Here is a 22,796-nt window from a genome sequence, read left to right as displayed (position 1 = left end):
TCCCGCGCACGACTGTGTTAGGTAGCAAAACTGAGGAGTCCAAGGCTTACACCAGGAGGTGAGGTGGGTTAGACACACACAATACAGTTTAAAAACCAATTCCAGCTAATGCGATCAATGTCCACAGTGCTTTCATTTCTAAAAGAAAAGTATTTTAATAAACAGAAGAAAACACGTGAAGTTAAGATAGATAGTGAAATCTAGAAGTCTCAATGACCCCTTGAGTCAGAGTTCTAGTATACAGCACTCCTAGTCACTAAGCACTATATTACAGTTAACATTGGAATATGCGGACCATGTTGCACAGGGTAGAACAATGATACCAGTTCTTGTATTGCAGTGATATGGTTTCAGCAGTTGATATGAAGATCATGATAGACATGATAGAGACCAAAGAAATCCAACTAAGCCAGACTGCACAGGTTTTACCAGGAGGGTGTGGGCAGGTAACGCCTTCCGAGGGGTACAGTTAACCTGACTATAGGTTAATGCTGCCACGACTATCAGTCTACCACAACCCTTCTCTGTAAAAGAAGGGTGTACTTTGCATGCCTCCTCCACATTAGATCCGAGGTCTACGTTCACAGTCCATTCATCAGGGGGGTCCTCAGAGGGCTTTCATGATTGTCATGCCCACTGAGGAAAGCATTTCTAAAAACCTTATAGCAACTTTCCAGTGACTTGTCAGGATTCCAAAAAAGAGCAGTGATGCACAGTCTCAAGAGCCATTCTGGTGACTGGCTGTTCCAACACCGTCTCACGGAACTGAACCTCTACAAGTAGGCCTTTGCATCTGTTATTGCTGTACATTAAACCATCAGAGATTCACAGACAGATCTCAGACCCACAGGCAGCTGCAAAGGGGCTGAAGAAATGTAACACTATATACCTGTTGGTCAAGATAGGGTGATCTCTACACGTGTGATGGTACAGATAAGTTAGTGCGCACGTTGCAGGAGTTAATTCATACCTGCTAGAGGCTATTGAATAGACACAGTCGAAATTGTTGAGTGTTATTGTATCAATACATTTGAAATGGAGGAGTTAAAGCATGCAAGAGACAATAGGATACTTGGCGAGGTGGTTAAATCAAGCTTATAAGTTACCATACATAAAATAGTAAAACTGGGAGGTTACAACATGCTTGCAGTCCATCGAGATGGATTTAGTTCATTCACAGTAAAAATGTGTCATGACAATTGAGATATTTTTCAGAAAATAAATGAGTAAAGGAAGCAGACTATAGATAGAGTTTTCATGGCAAAACACGTTTTACCGTTTTGATTAGAGACTCTAACGATAACGAAAATAGTAATTCATTGTTTTTAGATTCTTTAGCAGTAGTAGGCAATGATGTCCTTCCTCCAAACCTGCAACTATCTCATGTTACAGTGTCATCCCATATCCATTATAGCCTTATTTTATTGGTCTCTGTTATGTCACATTATTTAACATTATAACTTCGAGAGCACTTAAATCAATGGAAAGTTTTTTTTTTAAATTTGTCACAATATTCTACACTATGTCTAGTCCCCTAGGATGGCCAACATAGTTCAAGGAGAACCAGATTATCAATAGTCACTGACTGTATATAATTGGGTTTGTTGTATGCAATTTTTAGGCCCACTGCCAAGGGGTATACAGCATTTTATTTTTAGGCCCACTGCCAAGGCTTACTCCAGTGGTTTACCTTCTTTATAGGCCTGAGTTGCCAGCAGGAACCCCTCAAAGAGGCAGAGGGCCTTTACCAATGGTTAGAATTCTATTACAATATTCCACGCCCTAAATATAGAATTTCCTAAATTTAACAAGGAGACGCAGAACACAAACATTGAAAAGCTGTAACAGAAGGTCTTTATCAGCCATCATTATCCCTCTGCCCATCAAATGCCTTCCATGAACCTCCCAATATTGCTGTTTTCTTTTGTACAGTATGCAAACAACATATTGGTGGTTATTCTAACTTTGGAGGAGGTGTTAATCCGTCCCAAAAGTGACGCAAAAGTGACGGATTTACCACCAGCCGTATTACGAGTCCATTATATCCTATGGAACTCGTAATACGGCTGGTGGTATATCCGTCACTTTACCGTCACTTTTGGGACGGATTAACACTCCTCCAAAGTTAGAATAACCCCCATAGTATCCAAATGGCAAGAGTGACCACTTTTTGTGTGATAAAGTCATTAGGGATTACATCAGGGTGCAGTTGTATGACAGTCTGTAATAGGCAAATGCTAAAGGCAAACATGTTCCACATTATAGCTTAGTTTATAACCGTATTGATCAATATATTTTTACCTGTGTCCATTCCCAAGGCCTCGATAGGCCTTTGACTGATCTTGCATACGGTTTAAACTTTGTGCAACAGTTAAATACTGCTCATAGTACTTTATGGCTTCTTCATTGTCACCCAGAGCCTCGTAGCAGTCACCCAAATTTCCGTAAGCTCGTCCCCGGTCTAGCACAGCTTCATTGCCACTAAGTTGTTGCAGCATGGCTAACTGTTGCTCGAAGTAGCCAATGGCTTCTTCCATGACGTTCATATTCATTTTGGTAATGCCCATATTGCCATAGACCTGTGCTTCTATCCCAGGATCCTTCAGTTTATGTCCCAGTTCCAACTGTTCTTCGTAGCACTTAAATGCCATTGTGTATTTACCAAGAGACATGTATACAGCCGCAAGATGACCATGAGCCCTACACTCACCAGACACCTCACTGAGTTCCTGGTAAACCTCAAGCTCTTGTGTGTGGTACCCCAAAGCTTTGTCGTATTTTTGTATCATCCTATATGCAGTGCCCAGTGCTGCATAAGCACTTGCTTCCAGTCTTCTGTCCTTCACTTGATGAGCCAGGCCCAGTTGCTGTTCATAGAACTTTACAGCACCATTTACATCTTTTTTACAAACAAAAATGTCACCTAAGTTTCCAAGAGCGCGGAATTTTGCTTGTGAATTATTCAGCGACTGGGCCAATGAAAGCACGTATTTCTGGCACTCCTCAGCTTTGCTGTAGTTTGTCAACGCCTTGAAAGCTAGACCCAGGTTGCAATAAGCCTTGGCTTGGCTCAGCTTATCGTGTAGGTCCTTGGCTAGTGCAAGATCTTGCTCGTAATTCTTTACGGCCTCTTGATAGTTCCCCAGACAATAATGGGCATAGCCCAGGTTATGACAAACTTTTCCTTCACCCTCCATGTCCTGAAGTTCCGGGGATAACCGGAGGTACTGGTCATAGTAAGGTACCGCCTGCATGTATTCACCTCGTGAACAGTGGAAGTTGCCCAAATTGCTCAGCGCCCGAGCCTCACTCTGTATGTCCCGCAGTTCTCGGGCAATATTTAGATGGTTTTGGTAGTGTTGCAAAGCTCTGTCGTGAGCTCCCAAAGCTTGGTATGCCACAGCTAGATTGCCATGTGTGGATGCTTGAGAAGCTCGATCATTGACTTCCATGGAGATCTGAAGTTCTTGTCGATGGTACTTTACTGCTTGATCATATACTCCAAGAGCATTGTACGCATTCCCCATGTTACCATAGGCTCTTCCTTGGGCTGCGTAGTCATTTAGCTCCTGAGCGATAGAGAGGTGAGTTTTGTGTAGTTTCAGTGCTGTGTCGTAGTCTCCTTTCATCTGATGAATTATTCCTGAAATAGAAAAAGAATATGTTGGAACCACAACGGAAAACAGAGTGTCTTCTAATGAAGTTAAAAGCATCCAGCAGTGTAATGAGATTCACTGCATTGTAATTAGCATTAAATATGCAGTATCATATTTATCATCTAGTGACACCACACCTGTACCTATGAACTATACATAAGTCACAGACGTGCAGATTTGGAAGTGAGGTCGTAGATTGTCTAGTCCATCTACCTGCTACAGTGAAGGATTGATGGCTATACCATACCCACTGCATTATATAGGCATCGCTCTAGTCTCGTCCTATTGAACAATCAACTACAGTATTGAAATAATTACATTTTTATAAATGGTTTCCCAATGTTTACCTTGTGTTTATTTATTTTTGCTTTTAACTTGTTCATGTTGTTTCACTGCGTACTTGTCAAACACAGATTGCTCTCTTGATAATTTTACCTAAACCCTTATATGTGGCCAACATAATTATATTTTGTAAAGTGCAAAATATGGAGCCCTATAAGCGTTTCTTCATATATTCAAACCTCTAGTCCAGCAAATGATTTTACCAGCTTTTCTGGATTTGATAATTATTGGCCAAGTCGTCTTTTTATGTCATGCTATCCTTTTACCCTTCTACCTCATTTATTCCAACCTCCACTCCATCAAATGCTTTTACCAGCTTTTGTGGATTTGACCACTATAGTCCAAGTCTTTTTTTTGTCTTATGCTACTCCGAGAACACACGCATGACAGTACACTGCAAAGTGCACCTATTGCAACACATTGCCTGTCACCTTGTGTCACATCACTTGGTTATATATTACTTGTGATTGTAGTGCACTGGAATCCCATGCCATCTTTATAGTAATTTATTATTGTTAGGAAAATTATATACCTGTTTTAGTACCATCCACCTAAATGTTACCCATTGCGTGCACATTACAGAACGTTATGTCCTTGTCTCACCACTTTGTATGCCCATTAATTTCTAAATATATTTATTTAAGCATGTATCAGTTAAAGATGACTTGTTAGCATTGCATTTGGCCTTTTCGCTACTTGAGAAAATTCAATAGACATTTCAAAGGAAAACTGTGTGACTTAGTATTTCTTGGTTACGTTGCAACATTCAATGGCAATTTTATCAGAGCAGATTTCCCTACTATTGAAAATCGTGCAAAAACTTGGATGAAACACCACTGAGACCTAAGCCCCAGTGTATGTTCAAAAGACACACACCTTCATTATAGTTGCATGAGAAAGTACAAAAATATTTTTAAAACACATTTACAATTAAAATATATAGTGTATGGTGGGACATAAGAACATTCAAGTTAAAACGAATATCAATACATTATAACTACACCAAAAGGAACAGTGAATGTGTAGTAGACTCCAAAGGGAATTATGATAACAGAAAAACATTATTCATTTAATTTTGGTAGTAAAACTGCTTTTAAACCACGTACGTTCTGGTAATAGTGAATCATTTCTTTAGAATAGTGGGAATGAGAGACAATTTTAATTTGAGACTTTTTACAAGGATATTTTGCATCACCAACAGCCCTATCTAGTATTATGCATATATTGTAAGCACATTCCCTAAATGTCAACAATGCAGAGAACCTCTGAGTATTATTAGATTATTTTCAAAAGACAATAAGCTAACATACTCTTTGCAGCAAAATATGTTTCATTTACTCGCTTTCAAAGACGTATACAATCACAGATTCAGACATTATTCGAGAGGTATTTTCAAATGTTTTGCGTGCTTAAGCTTTACCTACTAGAGCAATTATATTTCAATATCTGATTAATTACAGCAGTCTGGAGGAGAAGGCCTCATCCTTGAATCTCAAGCCCAGATCTTCCATTGAGTTCCCTAGAATATATGGTTTATGCGTGTGGTCCAGCACAAGTTAAACAATATGTGATGGAGCCCCCCAGCAGCATCCAAACAACTGACATTTGGGAATCTTTTGTAAATTGAACATGTACCCAACGAGTGTATTCAAATTTGAGCATCCGTTTTCATATCACATCCCTAAAATGGATATTTGCAAGTTAGGGGATGGGGAAAGCACAAGAAGGGGGAGAGAGGGAGGGGTTGTAGCCTTATGTAAATTATAAACATTTTTCCAAGCACAAAACTATTTTACAACCAGGAACGGTAAGTATGAAAAGTGTTGCAAACATTTACCAATGTCTGGCAATCATAGGATTTATTTTACTATGAGCTAAAAATGATACAGTATGCAGTGCAATTTGAGATGAACATATAAGATTAAAGACAATACTACAAGCTACTGATGCCAAAATTCAAGTAGAATGAAAAATAAAATAAGTCCACATGTGCGGACCTCACTTTGATTAAAGTTGACTTCTCTATAATGAATCCAATATTTAGAGAAACGTATTTATACTGTTTGTTTGCCAAAATGTGATTGTGGAATAACATACCACGAACAACATTATGCACAAAAGCAAGCACCTTTGCTGTAAAAATATAATCTAATAATAATTTACAGTGTTTTATTAATTGTATACTTTTGTAAAAAAATCATATATTTTTCTGACATCCCAACACAACGATGCACTGGATGTAGAAATGATAATTGTAAAGTTTATGTGGACCATATGCTACTGTAGTAGCAGCTGATGGGTACGTCTATACATAATATTTAGCATCTGGGTATGATCAAATCAGATGAATCAGTACAAGTGGTGGTTCCAAAACCTTCCATTAGGTGGACATTTTTCTCCAGTGCCCTCTAATGAAGCACACAAACGAAGATCGCTAAGTCAGATAATATATAGGTAACAGAAACATAGATAATGAGGCACAGAAATCAGCACAATCTAAAATGAGGCCCTGGTTCACCATTCAATGACCAGATCAGATTTGCAATTCATTGGTAATGTCACCAACAATCACTTCTTGCATGCTCTATTTAGAAATGTGGTCAAACTAATCCTCTTTAATATTTTGATGCTAACAAACAAAGATGCGCAGTTACAACAACAAACAAAGACCACTGAATAGTTGATCCTGTTGATTTCATATTCTACTCTAAAATCATAGACTGTTGTTGAGTTTGAACTTCATTCTTCTTCATTGTCACTGTCCTTGACTTTGATAATTTCATACATCCTCTGTCCACTACATAATGCTCATTTGGAAGGGAGCAGGTTCCACTTTTCAGGAGGCACAACACTATGCAAATGCTGTCCTATCTACACATATTGTTCCTCAGGCTACGGACCACAACAAATGCTTCTACTTCCACCAGGAGTATATGCAATAGGGCCCTTGTAGGATATTGGCAGGTCATGAATTTCGTTTCTATCCACCTGGAGGCTCCTACTCGTTACACGTTAAACTGGTCATTTACAAGTTGATGTTGGCAATAGAGGTAGGGCGTTTTTTACATTCAAAGTTCTCAGTCAAACAATATTTACATTTTGGTTGATGTTATGAAAAAACTAATGGAAATGTAGGTAAATAACTCAGAAAGTAACAATGGTCATTTTGGACTTGACATTCCAAGGTTTGGAGTCATAACAAAACAATGTTCTGTTTACTTGTTGTGTGACATTGTTTTGGTAAATCATGTTAATGTGTGTGACCACTAAGAGCTCTGAGGACTTTTTGCCCGCGTTATGTGTAACTTTTTCCCTTAGGTAAATATGTCTTACTCCTGGAGAAGGCACTCCACCAGGGAGGTTTAAGATACAATTACTCTTAGAAAGTGTTAGTGAATCTAGTGTTGAAATTCCAGTGTAATTCATATAAAACTCAGGATTAAGGCATAGGCGCTCAAAGAAATAGCTTTGCAAATAGGAACCACTGAATTAAAAAAAATCTATCACTACAAGGGTATCACAAAGGGGATTCAATTCTCTGTATTATCAATCCCTTATTCTATCATATATGAAGGCATGAAATAATACTGTGCTTAGCAGGTTTAATAGAATTCAAAAAGTAAGACGTATTCTCGATGAGTTTATGAAAGTTTTAAATGTGTCATCTTCAAAGATTGAATTGGATTTTCAGAGGGTCCTAAAAATATAGCCATCATCTTTTGCTTAGTGCTATAATATCACAGACTATTTTCACATCTAAGATAATACCTCATGATTATCTACTCTAGTAAGGACCAGTCCACATAATGAAGCCAAACAACCAGACACGTCTCCTTAAACCTCCTCATGATACTGATGTATTCACTAGATGATAGAGATTCATATCCCTTACAGTCTTTGGCTTACAATTTTCTCACACAGCTATTAATTGCTGCAAGTGTGGCACTGGAAATCTCCAGACATCCTTTCTATGCAGGTTTAGTCAGGAATATTGGGGTTGTGGAAAATGGCGGAAAAAAGACTCAGATATAAAGTTTCTTTGTGAACTTTTCTAAATGTCTTTCTCATATGCTAGTTGGTTTCAGTCACTTAGGCCCTCATTTTGATTTTGATGGGCGGAAAAGGCACCGCCAAACTCCTGCAGTTAATACACAAAGAGGGACCCTCTACAAGGTATTTTGGTTTAACAATTAGTGGCCTTGTGAACACGGTGGTGCACTATGGTGGCATGTACTGGTTTCTGGTTTCTAACTAAAAGTTGTTTATTATTTTTATAGAGTTTACGGTATGTTTTGTAAATTTCAGGTTTGTGTATTTAGGCTTTCTATCAGGTACTTACCTTGAATTCATTTTTCTCACTTAACGTAGTGGGTTATATTATCCAAATTTCACCTTCCTTGAGCTTTATCACACATATATCACAAACTTGATGGTTGAGCATATTGGTCTTAACTCGTGTATTTTGTTTATGATTTCTAGCCCTGAAGAAGTCGTTAGGGATATAAACATTTCCCAAGACGAAACACGTGTTGGCTGGAACCACAAATTTCTTTGGATTTTGGACTGTCTAATGTGTAATCACAATCTGAATAAACTTTGGACTTATCGTTTTGGTTGAATTTAGGACCTTTCTGTTGTATATGGACTAATATGTACAATTAGTTTTCAATGTGAATTGTTTATTCAAAATTCCTTTTGTGATATTAGAGGGGTCCCTCTTTGTGTATTTTCTAAGTTGTGAGGTGGTTTTTCACCTCTAAGGGTAGGGTGTGTCCCTTGTGAGGTTCCCCGTTATTTACTTAGGGTAGATTGGCATCCTGAGCGCCATATTTCCTCTATTCGCACCCCGTTCCATTAAAACTCCTGCAGTTAGGTCACTGCCATTGCAATGACCTTCCTGCGGCCCCTATTATGAGTTTCCCACTGGGTCAGTGGGAAACAGCCCACAACATTGACACCGGCTCATAATCGAGCCAGCAGCAATGTTGTGGTAGCAGACAGTGAAAAGCGTGATGTGGCTGTCCATGGGGGCCCCTGCACCCCACCAGTCCCTGCGGTCCGACCGTGGCCGAACTACCATGGTAATAATGCGGCAGTCTGACCGCTGCCAAAGTGGTTGGGCCACCGCTTTGGTGGCCATCAGACCTCCACCCTGGGTCTGGCAGGCCTAGGACCGCCAGACTCGTAATGAGGGCCTTAATATTCCAGATAACATGTTTGTTGTTTCACTTGTCTTGTACTTTTTCTACTTAACACATTTTAAGAGCACATTGCAACAGTATATCGTTTTGTATAGTTAGAAATCTTTGTTTTAAGGCACTATTATAGTAAGCATAAGCTAAAGCAACATATTCATGTTAGTAATATTTGCCTTATCTCTGTATATATTCACTCTTACATTAGCATCTTATATGACACCCATGGCTTCATTACTAATTGTTTGGGGAGTGTGGCATTAATTTTGCACCCTTGAAGTTAAAAGTACCAGAGTCCCATTAGCTATGGGGTATAGAATTAATAGGAATTATGGGATGACCTTCAAGAATCCCCTTAAGAATTAGACTGGGGAATATGTTATTCCTGGACCAATGCCCAAGGTAAATCCTGATTTTATCCCACAGTTTCACCCAAACATTTTGGCTTCCTCCGGCAGCTGATATCTCCAAAAGGAACATGACAGGTAACTCTGCAGGCCTCATAATTCCAGATGGGGCAATTAACAGGATGACTGGCCCTATCGAGAATTAAGAGCCTCTCATAATCAAGACCCCTGTGATTCAATTTAAAAAAAAAAAAATATGTAGGTATCCAAGATTTTCTTAAGGGCCCAGTTGGAGGTACTCTTACCGTATACCTGGATTCCTAACCTTGATTCCATAACATGCTCTTTCTTCACCCACCCCACTTCCTGTTTATCTCATGCATGAAAGTTATTTTCCAGCCCCGCTATCTCTGTCAATACTTCCCTGTCTTTCTCTTCTTTCTTTACTCTCCATCTCCTGCTGCTCTCCCTCTCCCGACTGGGTCAAAATGTGATGATGACAATGAAACCCATGTTATCAAAAAGGACTGTCAGTGCCCACCACCTGCACACATCCGGCACTGAAGACACCACATTCAGCCTAATTCTGCCAGAGAGTATCAAGTGGAGGAAGAAGTGCCCTGGGAGTGCACTTGTGAAGAATCGTTCAGTGTGCAGGGCTTGAATGGGCACTTCAGAAGGAGAGGTACAGCAGGTGTAAAAAGCCTTCTGTTGTCATTCCCTGTCAAGATTCCTGCCGACATCGATGTCTTAAAATGATAACTTGTTGTAGCATGAGTACCAGCCCTTCGTGTTCCCTGTCTGTTGCTGCTCGTCCTGCCTACACATACAGATCATTTCTTCTTCCCGTCAGTGTACTTCACTTAGCAGTTGCGAAAACAAAGAGGTTATTGGCAGTTTTCCACCTTGTTGAAGCAACATAAAAAGGAGGCTGACAGCCACATAATGAGTTAACACGCTGAGGAGATAATCTTGAGATCTTACAGCTCTTTAAATACTTCATCCCGGACGCCGGGGCGATCTGTCAATTTGAGAGCTACGTCTAGAGAATTAGCGAGGACTTTGCAAACTAACAATGCCCCACACAGAGGAAGATAAACTGTGGCTTTGTAGAATCAGAGCTCTTTTTCCAAAGCAGCCTCCAAAAGCGAGATTCAAAGCAAAGTGGGCGGGGATCATTAATACAACAGAGCAATTTGTTACACATATCTAAATTTGCGAAAGCAAAAGATGTAATAACTCTGACAGTTGTTATTTATTAATTTATATTGCGTTTGCAAAAAACAAAGCAAATTTACATTTTTAATAAAAAATATAATAGAATAGCCTTACGTTTAAAAAATACTCTCATTTTAAGCAATATCGTGTTTTGTCATGTCAACATACGTTCAAAAAGGATTTACTCTTGTACGCCAGGCCTTAAATACAGCTTAATGTCCGATATTTTGCCCTGGTTGAACTGCAAAACTCTTAAGGGCACATGTACGGCCATTTTTCCTGTCGCAAACAGCCCGATTCGCAGAATTAGACCGTTTGCAACAGGAAAAAAACATTTTGGTATGTACAGAGCCTATTTTCCAATTTGGTAATCTATTTACTGAATCGCAAAATAGGTTTGCGAGTCTCAGTTAGGAAGGGGCATTCCCTTCCTAATTGTGACTCGCAGCACGTTGTAGCATTGTTTTGTGATCGTGAATACGGTCACAAAACAATGGCAGTTAGCACCAGTTTCAAACATGTGCGCTAACTCATTCGCCAACGGGAAAGGGTCGCAATGGGACCCCTTCCCGTTTGTGAATGGAAGCAAAAATATTTTTCCACTTCCTGCTCTGAAAAAATGAAACCATTGGTTGTCGCAAAACTCGGGGTCGTACATCTGGCTCTTATTTCCCTGCACAGATAACTCAATTTTTGTGGTGAAATTTATGCATGGAACACAGCCCTACTGATGGACTTGAACTTTAAGGTAATAAAGTCAGTAACCTAATTACTAGAGACGTTATTATACAAGGATTACCAGCCGTCAAGGCAGGCACCATATCCTCCCCCTGGGTGGTAACACCCTGGCAAAAACAGGTTATGCACAGTAACGCCTCTTCCCTAATCGCACTGTCCTATCACTTCACAAAATACACATACTGTACCCAATGGGTCCCTTGACAATTTCAAAGTTAAAGGCCCATTCCCCTATCGTGGAGACTCTATTGAATATGGGGGTGTAATACATGAAAAAGCAGGTGAAGGGTCAAACAGTGACAAACATTGATGTAATCCACCCACATCGCCGGACACACGCTAGACCCCATCTTCTCCGCCATCTTCTCCGCCAGCAACCACATATCCTTCAGCCACTCCTCAGCTATACACTGGACCGACCACAGATGTGTCCACTTCACCTTCCGACGCGAGACTCGCCACCTCCGCACACAACCCATCCCACGTCGACAGTGGAACAAAATCCCTGAGGAACAGCTTCTCTCCACTCTCAACGACAACCAACCCACCTTCTCCTCCGACCCCAACGACGCAGCCCTCAGCCTCACGAATTGGATCACCAACTGCGCAGACAACCTCGCTCCCCTCAGACGCCTCCCAAGACAGACCAACACCAAAAAACCTCTCTGGTTCACCGACACCCTTAAGGAATCAAAGAAAACCTGCCGCACCCTCGAGAAAGCCTGGCGCAAGGACCACACCGCAGACAACATGACTGCCCTCAATAACGCTACCCGCGAACACCGCCAACTGATCCGCGCCGCCAAAAGAAATTTCTTCACAGAAAGACTGGACAAAAACAGCCACAACAGCAGAGAACTCTTCAACATTGTCAAAGAGCTCTCCAACCCCAACGCCAACGCCATCACGCCCCCACAAGACCTCTGCAACTCCCTCGCCACCTTCTTCCATCGTAAGATCACCGACCTACACGACAGCTTCGGACACCAGACCCAGCCAACCACCACAGAACCTACAACCCCAGCCATCACCCTCAACGCCTGGACTCACATCAACACGGAAGAGACCAAAGCCACCATGAACTCCATCCACTCCGGTGCCCCCTCGGACCCCTGCCCACACTTCATCTTCAACAAAGCCGACGACATCATCGCCCCGCACCTCCAGACCATCATCAACAGCTTGTTTTCGTCTGCTACCTTCCCCGAGAGCTGGAAACACGCTGAAGTCAACGCCCTACTGAAAAAACCTACGGCGGACCCAAGCGACCTGAAGAACTTCCGCCCCATCTCGCTCCTCCCATTCCCCGCCAAAGTTATAGAGAAGACCGTCAACAAGCAACTTACCAACTTCGTTGAAGACAACAGCCTACTCGACCCCTCTCACTCCGGATTCCGAGCCAATCACAGCACAGAAACCGCCCTCATCTCAGTTACAGACGACATCAGAACCCTGATGGACAACGGAGAAACAGTCGCCCTCATCCTCCTCGACCTCTCGGCTGCCTTCGACAACGTCTGCCACCGAACCCTAATACCCCGCCTCCGCTCCACCGGGATCCAAGGACAGGCCCTGGACTGGATCACCTCCTTCCTCTCCAACCGCTCCCAAAGAGTCTACCTCCCACCTTTTCGCTCAGACCCCACCGAGATCATCTGTGGCGTCCCACAAGGCTCCTCGCTCAGCCCGACACTCTTCAATGTCTACATGAGCCCCCTCGCCGACATCGTACGCAAACACAGCATCATCATCACCTCCTACGCTGACGACGCTCAACTGATACTTTCCCTCACCAAGGACCCCACCAGCGCCAAGACCAACGTGCAAGATGGAATGAAAGACGTCGCAGATTGGATGAAACTCAGCCGTCTGAAACTGAACTCAGACAAAACAGAAGTCCTCATCCTCAGAAACACCCCGACCGCCTGGGACGACTCCTGGTGGCCCACGGAGCTTGGCACTGCACCGACCCCCTCAGACCACGCACGCAACCTCAGTTATATCTTGGACCCACTTCTCACCATGACCAAACAAGTCAATGCCGTATCATCCTCCTGCTTCCTCACCCTCCGCATGCTCCGAAAGATCTTCCGTTGGATCCCTGCAGACACCAGAAAGACCGTGACCCACGCCCTCGTCACGAGCCGCCTGGACTACGGCAACACACTATATGCAGGAACCACCGCTAAACTCCAGAAACGTCTGCAACGAATTCAAAACGCCTCCGCCCGCCTCATCCTCAACATACCCCGCAACAGCCACATCTCCGCCCACCTGAGACACCTGCACTGGCTTCCCGTCAACAAAAGGATCACCTTCCGACTCCTCACCCACGCTCACAAAGCCCTCCACAACAAGGGACCCGAACTCCTCAACCGCCGCCTCAGCTTCTACACTCCCACCCGTCCTCTTCGCTCCGCCAACCTCGCTCTCGCCGCCGTCCCTCGCATCCGCCACACCACAGCGGGTGGGAGGGCCTTCTCCTACCTGGCGGCCAAGACATGGAACTCCCTCCCCACCATCCTCAGGACCACCCAGGACCACTCCGCTTTCCGGAGACTACTCAAGACCTGGCTCTTCGAGCAGCAGTAACCCCTTCCCCCTACCGCCTTGAGACCCGCACGGGTGAGTAGCGCGCTTTATAAATATTTATGATTTGATTTTAAAAAAATAGGAAGTGCCTCATGTAATAACAGGGGCGGCTCCTCCGCAACGGTGGACGAGCGTCGCCCCTCCTGGCCAAAAGCCAGGATATGAAAAAATGAAATGATAGTTCCACTATTGTTTTTTTTTTTCATCTGCTGGCTCAGCCAGCAGTACAAGGGAGAAGCGCGGCTGGGTCATGGGAGGTCGGAGGGGGGAGGAGTACAGAGTGCACCTAAGTGCGCATGTGTTTTTGGCCCGCCATCTCAGGTCGACCAAACACACATGTACACTTAGGTTTCTCCAGCCCAGGTGAGTTTAACAGCTGGGCTGGAGAAACAGCACAGACCCCAGAGATGTGTTTGAGCAGCAGTCAGAGCCACTCAGACCAATCCTGGTGCTGCTTTCATGCTAGCATTAGCATGAAAGCAGCGCCAGGATTGCTGGGGAACATGTGCTGGTGTTCCAGTGAATGCTGGGACACCACAAGAAGTGGAGCGACGAGCGAGGCACCAGGAGTCGGCGAGAATGGAAACATAAGTGTTTTCAAAAACATTTTATTTCATTCTTTCCCCTGTCCCCGTTACACCCGACCGTCCCACCCCTGAAGATTTGCACAATAATCACCAGAAGTCTGTCAAAAAGTGATAACGACTGGCTAATATCTCATCATCAGCATGTCCCTATATATGCAGCACAAAGGCCATTACTCCAAGATCTACTGTGGAGAAGGGCCTAAAAAGCTGTGTTCGCAGAAAGCTTGTGCATTAATAGCTGTATCACAGCAAGGAAGTTGCTCTATAAAATGAGAGCTCTCTTGTCACTCTCTGAGTCATAGGTGCCCCAAAACAGTATTAAAATGTCTCCTAAGTGCCCCAAAAATAGGTTAATTAGGTGGACCTTCGGGATAACGAATAGGCAACATGTTTCATTGCCAAAAATAATTTACAGCAATTTCATCAGATCACAGGACCACACTGTCACAGTACACTATTGTTGTAATGAGGAAGGGGTAACAGAGCCTAAAATTACGTGATCCATACAAGATTCATAACCCAAAACGTTGTGACTTGCACAAGTGTTTCAACATACAAATGGAAGGAGAAAATAGTTCCTCAATTTATATTTACCTCTGCGCCACCAGGTGACGGCCTAACCAGGGACCAGTTTGCCTAATAAAAATAAACTGAATTGGATTATGACCACTGGTGTAAGAAACTGATTATGCGCTGAACGGAAATGATATCCTGAAAGATTAAGAACCGCCAATCTATTACCGAAAAACTCACTGGCATAGGGAAGAAACGACCAGCCTCCTTTCTGGGATCAATGTAAATTGTCACACCTAAACTCATATTACTGTGAAACCAGAGATAGATTGGATTGTACCCAGGGGAAATAAAACTGGCCATATAATAAGCAGTGGTGTTAAAAGCCAGCATAGTCATCATCATATTAAGACATCATCTTGGAAATAATACAAAATAAGAGATGCAAAGTCATTGATGGAGAAAAATACATTTGAGAAAAAGACCAGCCTCTGCTTACGGTCTCACTGAAGGACATAAAGTATCTAACTGGCATTAATGACTAAGTTGTGACCGCCAAAATAACAAGCACTTGCATTGCAATGGGTCGCACGTTTGCTCGAGTTATAGCTATTAGCGATGTAAATTCCTAACTGGACTTTTCTTGCTACATAAATTGAAAATGAAAAGTAAAACATTTGACGTAAGCAAGCCAATTCAAAGTGTCACGGCAGCCATGAGCGTGAGCACAAAGGAGAGACACAAAAGGAAAAAGGTGTTCGCTCATAGTCAAACATATCGGCAAATGTGCAACTATCCATGTAACAGGGTTGATGGCCAAGGCGGTAACAAAACTGCCCCAAGGAGGGACAAACTTAAAGCATTTACCAATGATAACAAAGGAGTTTTAAAAGGCAGGCCCATGAAGGAGTGATAGTGATGGGCATGCAGAGGGTGTGGTTTAAAGCCCACACATAGATTACAACACGTCAGAGCGCTTGAGCGCTAGACCTAAAATTGTGGCTGTCAAAATCTGCAGAACCCCTGGGAAGGAAACTACCCAGTGGAGAAGGACACGAAAACAGGATACTCACTTTCCTAGGGTAATAATCCCTGCCAATTACCTCATCAATTGCCACACAAGTGCAATAGCATAAAGGTGGTACCTCACCTGTGACGGCAGAGTGAAAAGTGAGCACTTCAAGCGGCAGCAATCATGGAGCTACTTCCGCATTCCCTCTCACCATGCCTATGGAATGCTTCAGCGTAAAGTAGCACCAAGTTAGGAGTATGCTTTAAGCAAAATGGCCACTTGCTGTATATGTGGTTGGCAGAGACACAGTAAAATATTTGTCAGAACTTCCACCTAAACAGACAACAAAATTAAAACCCAACTAATGACTACGAATGAATCGTCTGCTCTATAACAAATAGAAGTAGTCACAGTGGACCATTTATCAGAGGGTCTTCCTAGGTTATTATCCAAATACGTGCTTTAGCATTAAACACAGTCCCATGAAAAACATTTTATGAAAAAGGTGAATATGAGGCTGGCCTATACAACGGAGTTCAATGTCATCAGCCACATTTGTTGAAGGGCAAGACCCCATAATAAGAGTTCTATACAATATGCATTTCGACTAAATCATTCAATCCTGTAATTTCAGTCTGCTTGGAAAAATCCACTGAGCTTATTTTCTGATAAGAGCCTCCTCTGCTCCCTCAAGTCTCTGGCGTAGACAGTCAAGCACCATCCATATGAAATCCATAGGGCCGTGGTGTACTTCCTTGTAGTGTTGTAACAATTTAGTTTTCAGCCTCCTGGCTTTAAGGGTGCTGATATGTTCTTTCATCGGACCTTAACCTTTCTCGTGATTAACCCCATGTAACACAGTCAATTGCTCATCCTATATTGATACCACACTCGTCTGATTTTCTATGTTACTTGTACCGAGAGCGATCAATGACCCTTGATTGTAGGGAGCCCATGCGGTATCTGAACGCGCATGATTCCCACACTGGTGTGCACAAGCTTGTCCCCCTCATTAGAGGCAAAACAAGGTAATGGGTACATTCTGTTACAGATTACAGTTTTTGTGAATAATCTGGCAAACTTCAGAAGCCAAGGGATCCAACGCCATGACAGATTTCAGTTGTGGATGTGTTTTGAGAAGGGCTGAGAGAGGAGTATTAAGGCTTCACTCCAGAGCTGTGTTAATTACATGTCTCGGGTATGCTCTCTGCACTAGGCCACACTGTAGTAACAAGGACTGTTCAAAAGATATCTGTGTTTCAGAACAATTCCTTAGGGTTCTAGGATGATGAGATGTAAAATGTAGCAAGGAGTTCTTGTCAGTAGGTTTCTGGTAGACTGCTGTCATTAGACAGCCATCTTTGGCAATAATATCAGGATCCAACATGAAATGGATTCCCTACTGATGTTCCAAGTGAAGAGAAGATGTGAATTGAGACTGTTCAGCCACTGGAGACATGCCGGTAAGTCATACTCCGGTCAGAAAAAAAAGGTTGCATCAGTTTCCCACCCAGATTGTTCTAGGTTTCTGTCAGAATACTGATGGAACCAGTCTTTGTTCTGTAGAAAAAGGAGGTGTTGTGCCCCACTACTGGTATATGTGGCTCTGTGAATACTGACTAGTGCCCCTTAGAATTCCGCAGCACTGCTGATATCAGCCTTCACCAGTCATTACTGACAACTGGGAAATAGGATAGAATCATCTAACTGGCTTTGGGCAAATCCATAAGAAGGATGAGCTACTTTCCATATTTATCCACTCATTAACATCACTGCCTTTGTTTGGTACAGACATATCAAAGCATTCAGTCAAAAAAAGTAACTAGAGAAATATAATTAATAATTTCTCTTTCAAGTGTATTGTTATGAGCACTACTTTGTCAGCTTAACCAAGCATATTTTCGAACTGTTGAAAGAACCACAGAATATTCTCCAATTCAACAGTATCTTTCCTGGCTACAGAACACCAAGCAGTTCTTCATCTCCGCAGTCTTCATCATCATACATCCTAATGTCAGAATGACTAGGAACGCTTTGAAATTCACAGCTCTTGAAAAATGCACACCTGGCCCCACCCAAGACAAACATTCAAGTATCCGAGTGCAGAACAAGCCATCATTTTTCTTTGAGAAATGTACCTCTTTTTCTGACCTGAGGACGCTCACTCCTCTATAATCATCCAGGACTGGGCTCTCCTGCTGTTCCTAATCTTTACAACTATTTATGCCCACTTTCCAGATCTGCTTTTAGAAAATGTCTAGTGTGACACTAATACCCAAAAAGTTACTAAGTTGCAACTGTCTAGTCATTTACAGGACATGCTCCAACAATCTCTGCTTCCCATAGAGCCTATAACAGCTACAATTTGACATCCTTTGAGAAAGACTCACTCTTTGAAGACAAGAACTCATGGCTTTTCATGGAGAACGGAATTAAAAAGCCAATGGAAAAACCACATAACTCTCACCAGACCGAAGAGTTATGGACAACTGTATCTACCTAAATGGGATCAATTAGCCAGTAAGGTGCCTTCCCAACCTTCTGAAATCTCAACATCTGTCAACATTCCTTCATAATACACTCCTACAAGCATCATTATCTTCCAATTGTCAGACAACTGCTTACTCGATTAAAACTGATTAGATTATTCTTTGAGGGAACTACTGAATGCAAGACAACTCAGAAAGTCTAAACACTGAAATCAAACAGAGACTTCATGCTTTTCCATCAGAACAATACCCATACCCAGCTGTATCACCATGATACAAAAAAGGTAATAACGTAACTGTTACCTTAAAACACAGTGGCCAAGGAGGCTGTTCGCCAAAACACACTGGTACAGTAGCTACCATCTCATGCCTTTCAAAGAACATTCAGCATTTCTTTTCAGGGCAGCATCTGGTAACAATAGAAAGCGCCACCGCTGGCTCCAAAAGTGACTAATAAATTTGCCTCTACATAATAGCCTCGAAAAACACAGAGATCAACTTCAAACATTCACAGATGTCCAGATATCTCCCGCTCTGGTATCACTTCACAGGCAAACTGTGCCTTCTCACGTAGACTTGAAATTTATTGGATTGAGCCACACAAGCATTCACACCAGGGCCCCAGTCCTGGATTGGGGTATCAAAGCAAATCCTAGCCAGAGTCCTTAAGTGCTCCAAACACTGCAGACTCACAGTGCCTGCAAACCTCCGAATGAGAGCTGGGAGTAAACATATTGTTTACCAGAACGAAAAAAGCAAGCCTCCCACAACCACTCAAACAGATCCTTGGCTTCATAATCTCCAAGAAAACACAGAAACACAACACATTTAAAACCACTTTCATTAATTACACCTTCCCCCACTGAAACACCTTTCGTGACACACAAGCCTACAAACTGAATATGTCAGGTGGCTAACTAGGACTTGGAATTAAATATGACATTAGGCTTAAAGTACTACATAGCAAAAAAAATAACTCACACTTGCCTGTTTAATTTCTCTGGAAATATCCTCTGAGTCCCGGACGCATCACAGAAATAAGACCAGTCACATAATTCTCCATTATCAAGTGGCCTTTAAGAGGCGACCTTCTAGCCAAACATCTTGGACTGGCAAACTTACACTAGCAAAAAATGGTCCACCCTGAAACGAATAAGTGGCTCATAAATAAAAGTCTTGCACACTAGATGTAATGTATATCCAGATCAATCTATTGTTTTTTCGAAAGCATGGGAAGGAGGTGCTTTGCATGATGTAATGTAGACAAATCAATTCTAATTACCTCTTTCAATTTCTTCAATATTTTTCACTGTCTTCAATATGTCCATTATACTCTACAGACCATACTATACCACACAACCCATTGCACTTTTCCTATATATTGTTGATATGTACCCCAGTTTGCAATATTAAGATGTATCCAGGCGTTGACATTCTTTCCATTGATATGTATTAATTTCTCTTCAATCCCTCGTATGATTTTTACTTTCCTTTGCATACTTACATCCTTTTTGCACAGCACCCTGTCACCCCTTTCCTGGGATATGGTCTGCACTTTATAAAGCTCTAATAAATAAAGATTTTTCTTTAAAAAGTGTTTCATGCTTGGATACCCCAGGGTTGAGCCCTCTTGAAATGTATAAATAAACACGTATAAATTCAATTTGCAACATGTGCACATTCTTTCAGTATAAATTATTCAAGGGACAGACTGTAGTTTCAGGGTGAAATAAGGCTAAATATGTTTTTCTTTGATACATGCCGTTCTGTAAAGTGATACTGATTTATGACTTGAGTAAGCTGCTGGACAGGTCGTATGCCTGCATGCACGATTTATGTTCTGTCATATTTTATATGTATAGCAATGTCTGAGCAAAGATATCGGGCGTACTAGCAATACATTTGGAACTTGATCAATTGCATTTCTCATTTGACTATTAAATGGAACCTGTAAAAATGTTTGAGTTTGTGGAACGAATGATGGGATGTATATGTATATTTGGTAAGTATGACTGGACTGCTTTCATCAATCCAATATAGAGTTAATAGCCTGCCATAGGTGCTGTCTGAAGAACTTAATAAAACCGAGGCAAAGAGTGATAGTTGAATGCTTTGTTGGTGGCAGACTTATAAAGAATGATAATACCGTGAAGGTATGGCATATGATCGTGTGATACAAATAACCATAGAGGGATGTTATCGTGAGCCGAAGGCAGGATTAAAGACTAATGAAGTAACATATGGTCTGCAGAAAATGTGTACTATGTTCTTTTTCAGTATAATCCCTCATCTAGAACGAATGGTGTTAGTGGCAGTCAACCCATCTTCCTGAAACATGTAGCTCCAGGAAGAAAAATCTTCAGAATATAGTGTGATAATAGTTAGCATCCCATATATTTTGCTTATTTCTGAGATCAAGAAAGAAAAATATAATATATAGAAAAAGTGAACACCGGAGATACCAAAGTAAAAAATCAGATGAGCTTTGATATTGGAACATGTAACACAACTGACCCTGGTGACTACTTAGTGATAAATGTGTGCTGTAGTAGAGGTTATTGCTGCACAATAATATTTTAAGCACTTCCATGTTTAAAGTATAATCCTGAATAAATATTGGAACGTTAATGAGATTCTATTATTGCTGGACAGTTCTTGCAAAACGACTATTTTATTCCACTAACTAGGTATTGCATCTTTTGCAGACTGTTGGCTTCTAGATATTTTCTGTCCCTTTCCTCTCAAAATACTATTTCTCTCCCATTTCACAAGCTCCAATTGCTTGTCAAATGTCTTACTTTGGAGTTTGCTGTTAAATCGCAATGACACCACAAATGGCATCGTCAGTAATCTTGCTAATTGCATCAAATATGACATTATCAATGTGGTGGCGACGTTTAAGAAATATGTTTTAATTTGTGGGCTGTGGAAGTAATACAGGAGTTAATTAATAGGAAATTCAGAGTGCACTTGCCAAAGTTAGCAAACTAAGCATAAACTCACAATATGGTGGACAGTCTATGCAAACTTTTCCAAGACTGGAGTTAGAATAGTAAATAAGCTGCCTGCACTATTCCGGCGGAAAACTGCAATTTCCCCAAATATACTGGGACTGGAGTGTAATAGTTAATTTGACTGCCCTTTGTTTGCCACCCTGACAGCTGCTCTGAGGGCACAACTCAAGGCAAGAAACAAAAACGTGCTTGCAGCATTAAGCACAATAGTACAGTAGAATGGGAGAAAGGCCAGTGCTTACCTCAATATGCACATTGGTAGGGGCATTGTGTATTTCTTATCTGCACACCAGAAATTAAAAACTTGAAGGGCCTTTCGAAGGCGAGGGATTTTTTCAAATTTGAACTATTTTGAAAATCATGCATTTTCTTAGAAGAGTAGCAGTGAATAAATAGTATAAAACAACAATTTAACCTTTTAACTTCTGTAGACGCCCTCCAAATCACTACTGAAAGCAATGGACCCCAGCCTAAGCAATTTCTATGATTTGATCATAAAACAATAGATAAAATACAGAAACAAGAATACATCGACCACACGCACAAATTATGTAATTCTATATAATTCACAAACAAAAAATATATAAAATTAAAGAATTGTAATTTTATTAGGATGGTGGAGCTTTTCAAAATCTGGTTTCATTTCTAAAAGCTGAAGAGTTTACTAGACACTTTAATATCACTGTCTTGTTTGCTCATAACGCATTCTCAATGCATACCACTGCTTCAATTGAGACCACCAACTATCCATTACAGATTCTGTTTGCAGTCCTTGTGCACTCCCACGAATCAAGCAAAAACCAAATTAATTCACTCCACTCTCAAATTCCTTCACAAATGTTAAATAATTTAACATTTTGAGAATTACAATGTGCTTTCATGTATATACACTTTATTACTCAGGTAGAATTATTTAATTATCTAAACAGTCACAGACTCCTGAGTAGGTGTAGCGGATCCCAAGTTAAGAACTACTGGTCTAAAATTACCTACCTGCATGCCATCTTCAGTTTACATACTAGCAGACATAGAGGCGTAGTAAGGATCATACACATTGTTTGTCTCTAACTCGAATTTCCCAATATTGACATTC

At 41.5% G+C, this 22,796-nt stretch overlaps 1 protein-coding gene across 3 annotated transcripts in view; it reads right to left on the bottom strand.

Moving 5' to 3' along the window:
* Positions 1-22,796, bottom strand: part of TTC28 (tetratricopeptide repeat domain 28) — a 1,605,451-nt gene that overhangs the window by 299,915 nt on the left and 1,282,740 nt on the right. For all 3 annotated transcript variants that reach the window (XM_069214676.1, XM_069214678.1, XM_069214677.1), the window contains one exon: positions 2,302-3,643. In XM_069214676.1, coding sequence (XP_069070777.1) covers positions 2,302-3,643 — 1,342 coding nt within the window. The remainder of the gene's footprint in view (positions 1-2,301; positions 3,644-22,796) is intronic.

This window comes from Pleurodeles waltl, chromosome 11 (genome assembly GCF_031143425.1).
Source record: "Pleurodeles waltl isolate 20211129_DDA chromosome 11, aPleWal1.hap1.20221129, whole genome shotgun sequence".
Taxonomy (NCBI): Eukaryota; Metazoa; Chordata; class Amphibia; order Caudata; family Salamandridae; genus Pleurodeles; species Pleurodeles waltl.
This window is presented reverse-complemented; position numbering and strand designations above follow the sequence as displayed.